The sequence below is a fragment of the Sapajus apella genome, unplaced genomic scaffold (genome assembly GCF_009761245.1).
Source record: "Sapajus apella isolate SASKATOON/1434 unplaced genomic scaffold, GSC_monkey_1.0 scaffold83, whole genome shotgun sequence".
NCBI classification, from domain to species: Eukaryota; Metazoa; Chordata; class Mammalia; order Primates; family Cebidae; genus Sapajus; species Sapajus apella.
In genome coordinates this window covers 7,114,319-7,127,114 of record NW_022437023.1, presented here as the reverse complement: position 1 = coordinate 7,127,114, position 12,796 = coordinate 7,114,319, and the positions used below count along the sequence as shown (strand labels likewise).

Sequence of the window (12,796 nt, the reverse complement as noted above, 5' to 3'; positions counted from 1 at the left end):
TTACTGAAATACTATATATCCATGAAAATTAATGAACTAGAGCCACATGAAGCAATATAAATAAGCTTAAAAACAGAATGTGAAGGACAAAAACAAGTTGCAAATATATGCAGTAATGTAACATTTACATAAAGTTTAAGGCTTGCAAAATAATGCAATACATTATTTATGGGTACATGAATACATATGGAGTAAATGTATGAAAACACACAGAGAAATGAGACTCCTTAAATGCAGTACAGTGACCACCCCAGGAAGCATGGAAGAGGGATACAATAGCGGGTTCCAGTTACACCAGTCATGTTTTATTTGCTTTAAAAAAATTCTAGAATGATTTTGACAAAACATTAAGATATAACAAAGCTTACTTTTTATACCTTTACCCATTTTTGTGTCTATAAAATTGATGATAATTTTAAGAGCCGTGTGTTCTCTGTCACCAAGTTCACCTTAATGAGAAGTTGGCATTTTCTCTGCCTCTTTGCCATTTGTAGGTAATTAAACACCTACAAAAGGAAATCCAGGAACTGAAGGATGAACTGGCCATGGTCACTGGGGAGCCAAGGACAGAGGCACTCACAGAAGCAGAGCTCCTTCAGTAAGCCTGCAGACTCTTTTTCTTTTTCTTTTAACAGTGAAAGTTTGTGTTAACTTCTTTGTTGGCCCTAATGTTACAAATTCACCTCAAAGCATGAAGGTCTCCTGGGACAGTCTGAAATTGCATTTAGGCGCCAGTTAAGAATGGCGGCTTTCCATGAAAAGCTGGATAAGGCTGGCAGTGTTCTTGCCGCCTCAGCTTTGAGGAAGTAAAGAACAGAGCAAAGAGAGGATGGGAATATCCTTCTCATGCCAGCTGAAGAAAAGGAACTGTATAATAGTCGTGCAGTTTTAAAACACACACACCAAACACTCTTGAGCTGTGGATCTCAGATCTGAAAGGAATTCAAGAAACGTCCTTTGTGTTAAACAGCATCTTGCTACAAGCACCAATTTATCCCATGCCAAAGTAAGCTCTTTCCTTTAATAAATGGATGGCCGATATATTATAGCTCAAACACTCGAACTGGGAATGAAAGCAGGTATTCAGGGCTTAATACAAGTGCGGCATCTTTCAGAGTCTTTAGATTTGCAGCCATATGGCATATCAGTGGTACAGTGTGGCTCTCATACTCTCTCTGATCACAGTGGGCTTTCTTGTTTCTGTGCTACTTATTAAGCATATTGGGTAGTAAGAATGGGCCAGGCTTTGAAGGCAGTGACATTCTCTATTTGCAAATAAGAAATAGTGCAACATAGGAGTTTTCTAAAGATATACTGTCATTTAACCTAACCCTCCCTCGATGGAGAAAATGGTAAATAAGAGAGAGAATAAAAGTAATTGTCGGTAGGGTACAGTGGCTTATGCCTATAATCTCAGCACTTTGGTAGGCAATGGTGGGTGGATCTCCTGAGGTCATGAGTTCAAGACCAGCCTGGCCAATATGCTAAAACCTCATCTCTACTAAAAATACAAAAATTAGCTGGGCATGGTGGTGAACACCTATAGTCTTAGCTACTCAGGAGGTTAGGTGGGAGAATCGCCAGAACCCGGGAGGCAGAGGTTACAGTGAGCCAATATGGCACCATTGCACTCTAGCCTGGGTGACAGAGCAAGACTCCACCTCAAAAAAAAAAAAAAAAAGTAATTGCCTTTAAACTATTTCTTTATTATTATTATACTTTAAGTTCTGGTGTACATGTGCAGATCATGCAAGATTGTTATATAGTATACATACGCCATAGTGGTTTGCTGCATCCATCCCCCTGTCATCTACATTAGGTATTTTTCTTAACGTTATCCCTCCCAAATCCCCCCACCTCCTGCTATCCCTCCCCTAGCCTCCCTACCCCCCAACAGGCCCTGGTGTGTGATGTTCCCCTCCCTGTGTCCATGTGTTCTCATTGTTCAACACCCGCTTATGAATGAGAACACGTGGTGTTTGGTTTTCTGTTCTTGTGCCAGTTTGCTGAGAATGATGGTTTCCTGATTCATCCTTGTCCCTGCAAACGGCATGAACTCATCCTTTTTTATAGCTGCACAGTATTCCATGGTGTATATGTGCCACATTTTCTTTATCCAGTCTGTAATTGATGGGCATTTGGGTTGGTTCCAAGTCTTTGCTATTGTAAACAGTGCCGCAATGAACATACGAGTGCATGTATCTTTATAATAGAACAATTTAAATTCCTTTTAGTGTATACAGGATTGCTGGGTCAAATGGCATTTCTATTTCTAGCTCCTTGAGGAATTGCCACACTGTCTTCCACAATGGTTCCACTAATTTACACTCCCACTAACAGTGTAAAAGTGTTGCTATTTCTCCACACCCTCTCCAGCATCTGTTGTCTCCTGATTTTTAAACTATTTCCTAGCTGCCCCTGAGGTAAGTCTAAAGCTTGAGAAGCCTTAGCAAGGTTTCTGTTAGAGTTAAAGCTTTCACTCCTCCAGGGTAGTGTTTTCTAATTCCAGAACACTGTGTTTAATAATATGATAGTCCCTAAAGCTTTTCTTGCCAGACTGCTCTGTGGTATATTTGCAATTAAGGGGAAACATGTTGCCAAAAATTCATGTGAAAAAAAAGTCTTATGTCATTTCTTCAAACAACTTAGGATATGGTAGATATTGAGAACACTAACCTAATACTATGTTCACTATGGTGCTCCTTTCCCCTCAAAGACAGGAATTACCAATTACTGTCTTTGAAAATGTCTCTTCAGAATTTTGATCTACAAGTCAGGATCCAGCCAAGAAAACAGAACGACTCTAGGCCTTTTAACACAAAGAATTTAATATAGGAAATTGATTGCCAGGAGACAGTTTTGCTGAGAAGCTAAACAGGAAATGAAGCAACACCCTAGAGATCAGAACAGCAGGAACTTCTATGCCCCTAAGATTGTAGGGACAATAGGAGAAGGTGATGCTATCAGAACTTAAGAGTAGGAGCTGACAGGCAGAAGCTAGACCATACTGAGTGCTGTCTGACAGCAGCTGCAGCCACTGAAGAGCCACAGGTGCTAGTTGAGTTACCATCCAGAGGGAGATCCTTGGCTTCTCCCACATCATCCTTTCAGTCTTCCACCAGTGCTTCCCATTGGCTGAAGTTACCCAGAAGCCAGCTGTTAAAAAAGTCTGGGAATGTCATTTCTTGTGATGCAGACTCAAAGAGGGGAAGGGGAAAACTGAGTCTATGGCCAACATATCCAATGGGTACCAATGTTTCCGTGAATTCCTGTATATCCTGTGTGTTTTTCAGGAGGCTCAGTTTAAGGGTGAGATTTTGAATGTGGTGGTTTCAATATGTAAGGCTGAGTAACTGTGCTGCGGGCTCCCTCTACTGTACCAAATCTAGAGAATTATGGAACTGGGATAAACACATGCATCTCTAGTCATACCTACCAACAGGAAGTAGGCTTCTTCATGATCTAGAGGCTTCAAGGATTTCCCGAGGGACTGAGAGGTGGGACTTGAGATGGGCAAGAGAAAAGAATAGACTAAGTCATGGGTGCAGCATAATAATTGCTCTATATCTGGAAGTGTGGAGCCCTGGAGCAGGAGAGGGCTAGGAACAGCCAATGAGCATTTGGTAGAGCTTTTGTAGTGGGGACAGTTTGTCCTGTGAACACTTGAGCACTCCTCCTCTGTAGTGTTGAGGATGGAGAGACAGGGAAGGGCCCCAGGTAGCTGACAGAGAGCCCAGAGAAGCTCTGAAGACCAGTTGCTGTCTTTAGCTCTATTTACCCATCTCCTGTTCTCACAAAAAATAAGAAGAAGCCCAAACACTGGCAGCTGCTTTAGCCCCTTGTCCCAGACAGGCTGCCCAAGCTGAGATACCTGAGAGTTCAGGAAAGATGAGCCCATGGTTCAGGGTGGCTGGAAATAGAAATTTCCAAAAGTCTGAGAATAATAAGAACAAGAAGATTGTACAGCCCACAGGGCCTTAGAACTAAACATTACTCAAAGTGATTAATATCTTTAGCGAAATGGATTATGGTATTATATCCATGAACAAGAACGGGAGTTGACTTTTATGAAACAAAATCAAGGGGAAGTCTTGGAAATGAAAAAATATAATCATTGTCATTAAGAACTTAACAGATGAGATGATATCTCAGTATGATTTTGATTTGCATTTTTCTAATGACCAGCGATGATGAACGTTTTGTCATAAGTTTTTTGGCTTCATAAATGTCTTCTTTTGAAAAGTGACTGTTCATATCCTTCACCCACTTTTTGATGGGTTTGTTTGTTTTGTTTAGTTTTGTAAATTTGTTTAAGTTCTTTGTAGATTCTGGTTATTAGCCCTTTGTCAGATGTGTAGATCCCCCAGATTTTTTCCCATCCTGTTGGTTAGTGGTTCACTCTAATGATTGTTTCTTTTGCTGTACAGAAGCTCTGGATTTTAGGTAGATCCCATTTGTCTATTTTGACTTTTGTTGCTGTTACTTTTGGTGTTTTAGTCACGAAGTCCTTGCCTATGCCTATGTCCTCAATGGTATTGCCTACCACCTCAGGCCAGTTAGAATGGCGATCGTTAAAAAATCTGGAGACAACAGATGCTGGAGAAGATGTGGAGAAATAGGAATGCTTTTACACTGTTGGAGGGAGTGTAAATTAGTGCAACCATTGTGGAAGACAGTGTGGCGATTCCTCAAGGTTCTAGAAATAGAAATACCATTTGACCCAGTAATCCCATTACTGGGTATATAACCAAAGGATTATAAATCATTCTGTTATAAAGACACATGCATTCATATGCTCATTGTGGCACTGTTTACAATAGCAAAGACTTGGAACCAATCCAAATGCCTATCAATGATAGATGGGTCAAAGAAAATGTGGCACACATACACCATGGAATACTATGTAGCCATAAAAAGGATGAGTTAATGCCATTTGCAGGGACATGGATGAATCTGGAAACCATCATTCTCAGCAAACTGACACAAGAACAAAAAAAGAAAAAACAAACACCGCACGTTCTCACTCATAGGCAGTTGTTGAACAATGAGAACACTTGGGCGTAGGGAGGAGAACATCACACACCGGAGTCTGTTGAGGGGTGGGGGACTAGGGGAGGGATAGCAGGGGGTGGAGATATTGGGGAGGGATAACATTGGGAGAAATGCCTGATGTAGGTGATGAGGGAATGAAGGCAGCAAACTAGCATGGCATGTGGGTACCTTTACAACAATCCTGCAAGAACTTAAAGAACAATAAAAAAAAAAAAAAGAAATTGATGAAAATTGACAAAGAAATAAATTAAAAATACAGTGTCGAGAGAAAAAAAAAAGAAAAAGAAAGAAAAGACGCCATGAAGAGGAATAAAGTATGTGGGAGAAGAGGGGGTGAGGCCACGTCTTCTGCTGCCATCTCCGCCAGGAAGGATAAAGATGCTCTAAAAGTCAGTCCTTCCAACAGAGGAAAGCAAGTACTCAGTTCTCCAGGGCTTTCCTTCACTACACTGATGAGTGGATGACTGTGACTGTGGTCTTAGGGGAATTAAGGAACCCCAAGGAGGACACTATAGAAATAGGCAAGAGAGACCCTGTTGAGCTCACTTATTTTGGTTTCTCCTGACTTTCATCTTTGTTTCTAGGGACAGTTATTATAATTTATTGAAGAATTAAATAGTATTTTAAAAAAAGAACTAAACAGATCACTCAATAACAGAATGAAAACCTGAGGGGCAAATTGGCGAGCTAGGAAGATCAGGGCTAAGGATTTCTCCCAGAATATGAGATAAAAAGATAAAGAGGAAAACTCCTTAAAGTTAGAAGAAAAGTCTCATAGAGAATAGCTCTATATTTACCAATCTCTGATGAATAGGTGTTTGTGAGGAGAAAATAGAGATGATGCAGAGGAGCCAATAGTTAAAGAAATAATATCTCAGAATTTTCTAGAACTACAAAAAAGACATGCAACTTCAGAATAAAAAGCTACCAAGTGCTAAGCCATATAGTCATATTGTAGAAAATTTTTATAACCACAAAATACGGACAAGAATCTCAAAAGTTACCAGAGAGGAAAAAAAAATTACTCTAAATCAAGAATCTGATATAGAGCAGTCTTCTCATCAGCAACTCTGAAAACAAGCACATCTAGTGCTAAGAAAACAAAGTACTTTAAATGTATTTGTCTATATCTAGCCAAATTTGTATTCAAATGTGAAGATGAAAAAAGGCATTTTGCAGACATGAAAACTTTCAGACAAAAAGGTTATCACCCTAGATTCTTTCTCAAAGAATGACCACAGAGTGTAATTCAATGAAAGAAAAATGCAATAAAGTATAAGCAATAAGAATGAGCAAATTTCATTGTATCTTCTTTATGATTCTTAATATTGTGTAATATTTATATCTTTTACTAACTTGTCATTTATTCCATAATTGCATTTTTCTGTTTAGAAGATATAACAATCAAATTTTTCTTTCACAGTAGTTTGGGGGATAGAATGAAAAATAAAATTGTGACAATACATTGAAATACTGAAGGACTTTTAGATCCTGGATTGATTTCTGTTAATCTATAGATAAATATACAAATGTCAACCTCAACAGATTCTATGGACAGTATGGAGGGTTGCCAGTAGTTTCTTTGTGCAATTAGTTTATTCGTTCATTCATTTAACATTCATTATTTGTCTAGCATTCACAAAACTTTTATGTCAGGCCCTGAGTGGTGCACGAATATGAACAAAACCTAGATCCTGCTCTCAAGAATCTCACAATTTAGTGGTGGTGAAAGACGTGAGCACAAGTAATGATGTGATATATAAACGTTATGAGAAAATATAAACAAAATAAACAAGAATGCAGAGATATCAATTATTACTTTTGAGCTCAGGAATCATGTCAAACTGGTTCATGTGCTGCTAAATAAATTGCAGCATTTCCCAATGAAATGACTTGTCTGCTGTCAGAAGTGTGCCATGTATCATTGTGTCTTATTAGTGATTTCTGACTAGCTGTTAGAGAGAAGGAATGTTGCAAACCAAATTCACCCTGCCAAAGCAAACCATACGGTTTCACAAAAGTAGTAAATTTGGCACTCATTCACAACTGACAGTGTAGATTATTCAGACAGTGTGTTTTGTTCTTACTGTTTTTGTTAAATTGTTATCATGTTTTCCCATAATTACCTAGATTGAACATTAGTACAACCTACATTTCAACAGGCTTGAGAGTCTTTTATCATCTTAAAATGAAAGAGATAAATTAACATGTACTCCTAAAGTAGCACTGCTATTTAACACCATTAGTCTGTACTGCTCTGTGTTCTAGGGCCCCTGGATATTTACTTAGGAATGTGAATCAGCTTCAGTCTTCCCATTGCACCCCGACTTTCCAGGAGGCAGGCAGGAGGAGGATGGTGGTGCTGGAGAGATTAGGTGTCCCAGAGCTTGTCAGGACACAGTAGCAGAATTTCTCTCACTCTCTTCTACTTCTCTGTCCTGCAGATTTCTGCAGGTTTATGTTGATTGCCATGGCATAAGGATATTCCCATCAGACATTCTCTGAAGAATATCAAAAAGCAGCTATTTAGTAGATACGGTATTTTATCTAGTATGAATTGAGCAGTTTGGGGATGTCTGCTAATGACTAGGCCTATCAAATTTTTTGAGCCATTTCCCAACATTTCTATGCTTAATGTAAATATTTGTTGCATGGAGTTGGATGCTTTAATTGAAGAGGATTTCAGATGTCAGCCTCCAGTTATTGTGATATTTTTAGTTTACATCTTTTTTGGGGGGTGGGTGGCTGGGTATATTTGAAAATGTACAGCTGGATAAAGACTAATATAGCCAAGTTAATGTATACAGAACTTCTTCGGTGAAGATTTAATTGTGATTGAGTCTCTAAACACATACACCATTGTTTCTTTGATAAAACAATAAGCCTGTAGATCTTTGGCTAGGCTTGGAAGCATTATATCCTGACCCAAACCTAAGTGAGTCTAATATTTTCTGTACAGCAATGTTTTATTTCTGAGGTGAAATTGAATTGGACCTTATTAACTCTCCGCCCAAAGTGTCTGGATACCTCCAAACATCTGGATCCTTTTCCAACAGAAAAAGAGGTCTTCATGCAAATTAATCCTTCAAACCGAATGTATTGAGCACCTACTAGATGCTAATCATTTTAATAGGTGCTTTGTGGTGGGGGGAGGGAGGGGTAGGTTCAGAGGCATAGGATACAAAAAATTATTCAGAGGAGTTGCAGTTTTATTGAGGAAAACTTACACATATATAAATACAAATACATACAAACATACATCTATATATAAAACACAGAACAAAGGAATATATTCATGGAGAGAATAAATAGATGCTGATAATTTTAACTTTAATTCTAGTTTTAATTCTACCCATATTTATTTATGACTGTAGACTTAAGATCTTACTTACATATAAAGTGAGAGAGTTAAACCAAATGATATCTATGAACTCTTTTCAGCTCTATGTTTAAAAATTTAATAGCAGTTTATTACATATGGTTAATACATTATTTACTCACTATGATAATGAAAAGTGAGTAATTCTGTAGGAATTCAGAAATGAGGGAAGTCATGGGTGGATTTCACCCACGGAGTAAGCTGAAAAGTCTCTAAAGGATGTCAAGAGGAAGAAGGCACCATTCTAACAAAGTTTCTGAAAGGGAATGTGAGAGGGTTGGCGGGGTGGGGTAAGGAGTGTAGAGAATAGCAGGAGACCATGATAGGAGCTTGCATGTAGCGAGCACTAACTGATGACAACCTGAGCTGAAACTGGCCTGGCAGGAGCCTGAGGTTCTCATGGAGGAATTGAAGAATAGGACTAGACAGATTAATGGTGACCTCATGATGGGTTATGAATACCATATGCATAGGAGCTGGTATCTTCCTGAATGGTATCTAGGAAACAAATTGTGGTCTAAGAGTATTAAATTCATTCTTCATTTAATAAATGTGCTAGGCACTGTTCTAGGTGCAGGAAATACAGGAATAAACAAAATAATGTTCTTGCCCTAGTGGAGCTTACATTCTTGTGGAGAGAGAGACAGTACACAAGATAACTAAAGTATAGAGCATTTCAGATTTCAGAAGGTGAAAAGAGAAAAATAAAACAGGATTTGCAACTTTAGTAGGGTGACCATGAAAGAATTTATGTGATGAAGTCTTTTTTAAGATTATTGCTCTCATAGAATTGGACAGAATTGGCTGGAGTGAGAAATCAGAAAAACATTTAATCAGGTTGGGAGCGAGGATGAGGGAAGAGACTTGAGTGGTGACAATAAGGACAGAGAAGAGAAATATCTGAGAGATCTTGTTAATGAAGAATCAGTAGAAGCGATGGTTTCACATAAAAGGGGTAAATAAGGGAAAATAGTCTTAATTTATGACTGTAAAACAGGCTATTAAGAGGTGGAAAAATTGGGAAACAAAAAATAAGAAGGGCTCAGTTTTTTCTATGATGAAGAAATACACAGCTTGAATTCTGGAACTTCAGAGGAAGGTTAAAACTGATGATTTAAATTTTGGGGTGACTAGCATTGAGTTGATATGATACAGAGGTCAAGACCAATAGTCAGTTTGGAAATTCTCTGGTCTAACATGAGGTTTGTAATAATTAGTATATTGGTCTGTTTTCATACTAGTATAAAGAAGTGCTGAGAGTGAGTAATTTTTAAAGGAAAGAGGTTTAATTGACTCACAGTTTAGCATGGCTTGGAAGGCCTCAGGAAACTTAGGATCATGGGGAAGGCAAAGGAGAAGCAGGCACCTTCTTCGTGGGGTGGCAGGAAGTAGTAAGTGCCCAGAAAAAGTGGAAAAACCCAAAATAAAACCATCAGATCTTGTGATAACTCACTCATTACCATGAGAACAGCATGGGGGTAACCACCCCCATGGTTCGATTTCCGGTCATCAGGACCCTCCCATGACAAATGGGGATTATGAGAACAACAATTCAAGATGGGGTTTGGGTGGGGATACAGCTGAACCATATCAATTAGTATCCATAGGATCATAATCTTCCTACATGCAAGCTTACTATCTGTGGATTGCCAACTGAATTCATTTTTTTACTTAGCCACATTAATCACCACATCTCCTCTCCAGTGTATTTTTACATCAGATTAAATATTCCGTTCATTGGGTATTTAACAGTGAAAAGAAAAGGAGTTTCTACCAAACAGCTGGCCCTGAACTCAACGTGCCCCAAATGGAATTCCTCTCCATTTTCCCCCAGACCTGGTCTCTACCACTGTATCCTCCATCAGTCATTGTCTCTCCAAGTTGTACGGTTGTCCAAGCCAGAAAGTTAGAACTTCCCTTGGTTCTGTCCTTTTTCTCATACTCCAAACCCAGTCTGTTTGGGGCATTTCTTTTAAAAAGCAATTCTTTATAACATTAGATAATTTAAGACTAAATATAGTTTAAAACCAAACACATAGTATTATAAATCCCACACAGAATTTGTTTCAAAAGAACATATTTGTACTAATAAAAGCTTCATTGATGTCCAAGCTAAAGGAAGAGTCTTAAATGTTCCTTTATCCATCAAATAAATCTCACTTTAAAATAAAACAAATTTATATATGTATTCATTTTTTCCAGTGGATAAACACTGATTGAATACTCTCAGGACCATTTTGGGCACTGTGTTAGGAGCTGGGAGGCTCAGGGACAAACTAAATAATCCTGCAGGAGGGTGGTAGTGCTGCAGAGAGGGGAAGATGCCCAGATACACACGCCCATTGCTGATGCCCACCTGCTGTGATAGACTGCTGGTGGAGATGGAGGAGGGGAGTGTTCTGTGAAGGGCAGGAAACTGGGAGGAAAGACTTTATATAGGAAGTGACATACAAAAAACCCATCCTTTGAAAGTTAACATTTAAAGGTGACTCTAGGAGAAGCCATTTCCACCATATTCAAGTTGCAGTTTAAATTTTTTACTGGCTAATGTAATAAAAGTTTAATTTGATTTTGTTCCTCAATATGTTTGAAGTTGAACACATTTCGACTACAGGTACAGTGTGGCTCTCTTGAAACTAAAATTCGATAACTTATTCCAAAAAACATAAGACAGGATAATTTTTCAAGACCATCTCATGTAATTTGAGATATACCATCCCAATGACTATATTTCTTGTAATGAGACCCTCAGGCTATTTTTAAAATGAAATGAAACAAACAAATAAAATAAATATTCTACAGTATTTGAGTTAATATAGTCCTACCGAAAATTAGGTACCAAGCCAATCTTTTAGGGACAGTCTCTTGTCAATACTTCATTCTGGACTAATACTGCTTTATCCTTTCTATATTCAGTTTATTGTCACTGGCTTCTAAAGTAGTTTTAGTTGTAAAACCACTATTAAAAACATTTCAAAATCATGATTCATCCTCTACAAGTTCTATGACATGATAAGCCCTCCAGATTGCACTCTGCCGGAATCTTCACTGTAAAGGTAGGAGGAGTGGATTTCAGGAAACTATGCACCTCAAGAATGAGAAGTACACATAGAGATAGATTAGAGAGAGAGAGAGAGAGAAAGGCCTACAGAAGAGTCTGAACAATCTATTGAAGATTGTTGGAAACATGACTGAACTCTGTCCTATATAGACTGCTCATTAGAAAATGAAAAATCTCAAGTAAATTTGTGCCTAATTTCTTGTAATCGTGGATGAAACTGTTCAATGATATTAACCGTACCTCACTATTCAGAACCCCTTCCATGACCCAGGTCCCAAATGCCAAGGCCCCAAATGGCCTAGCCTGGGGCAACTGCTAAGACCTTTTCCCTGTAAGCATCTCCTTCATTCTCGTCTCTCACCATTTCTCCCTGAAAATTCCTTCCTCACTTCCTTGCTCGAATGTCTCATATCAGAAAGACCTTCCTGGGCCACTTTATCTAAAGTCTAGAGTATACCTCTCCCTGTCACTCATTACACCCTATATACAGAGTTATTTTCCTTTTAATAATGTCCTGTTTAATGTTTCACTATCCTTTGTCAATCTCCCCCTGCTTTACTGGATGAGGACTGGGGCTTTGAGTTGTTCACCACTATCCTGCCCCTAGAACCTAAAGCAGTACCTGACACATTATAGGTCCTTGATAAATATTTGTTGCATGAATTAGTGAACACTCTGCCTGGCCTTCAGGCCCCTCTCTGGCTTCTTTCATGAACCATTCATTTCAAATCACATGGATCTCTACTCAGGGTGTTCTGTATGAACAAGTGTCCCCAGGACCAGCCCCTGTTGATAGAAAACACTTCTGTGTCATTGATTTGGTATCCACTGGGACTAGGCCTTGTGGATTTCAGCTCATGAGGATGAATAACTGAGGAATTACCTGAAATATTCGGAATTTTGTCACAACTATTTTCTAAACTGTTTAGTCAATAAGATCAGGGAATTTTATACAAATGGACTGGGAGTTAAAAGGCTTGAATTTCATCTTGACCCTCCTAGTCTAAGGAGATTAGCTATCTTAAGATGGTCATGCCTTTTCCGCAGTCCTCAGATCAGGGAACTTTCATACAAATGGACTGAGAGTTAAAAGGCTTGAATTTCATCTGACCCTCCTAGTCTAAGGAGATTAGCTATCTTAAGATGTCATGCCTCTTCCGCAGTCCTCAGTCTTTTCATCATGGATGAGCATGATGCATGCATCTCCATTTATCTGTTACTTATCTTTTGTGTGAAAGTAGTAATGGCACCAACATCACAAGGCTTTTATGAGGATTGATGGGGTAATTCGTGTTATGTACTGA

The 12,796-nt window shown here is 38.7% G+C and overlaps 1 protein-coding gene across 5 annotated transcripts in view; it reads left to right on the top strand.

The window, feature by feature from the left end:
* Positions 1-12,796, top strand: part of KIF6 (kinesin family member 6) — a 390,985-nt gene that overhangs the window by 145,196 nt on the left and 232,993 nt on the right. For all 5 annotated transcript variants that reach the window (XM_032253630.1, XM_032253629.1, XM_032253627.1 and 2 more), the window contains exon 10: positions 495-598. In XM_032253630.1, the coding sequence (XP_032109521.1) occupies positions 495-598 (104 nt within the window). The remainder of the gene's footprint in view (positions 1-494; positions 599-12,796) is intronic.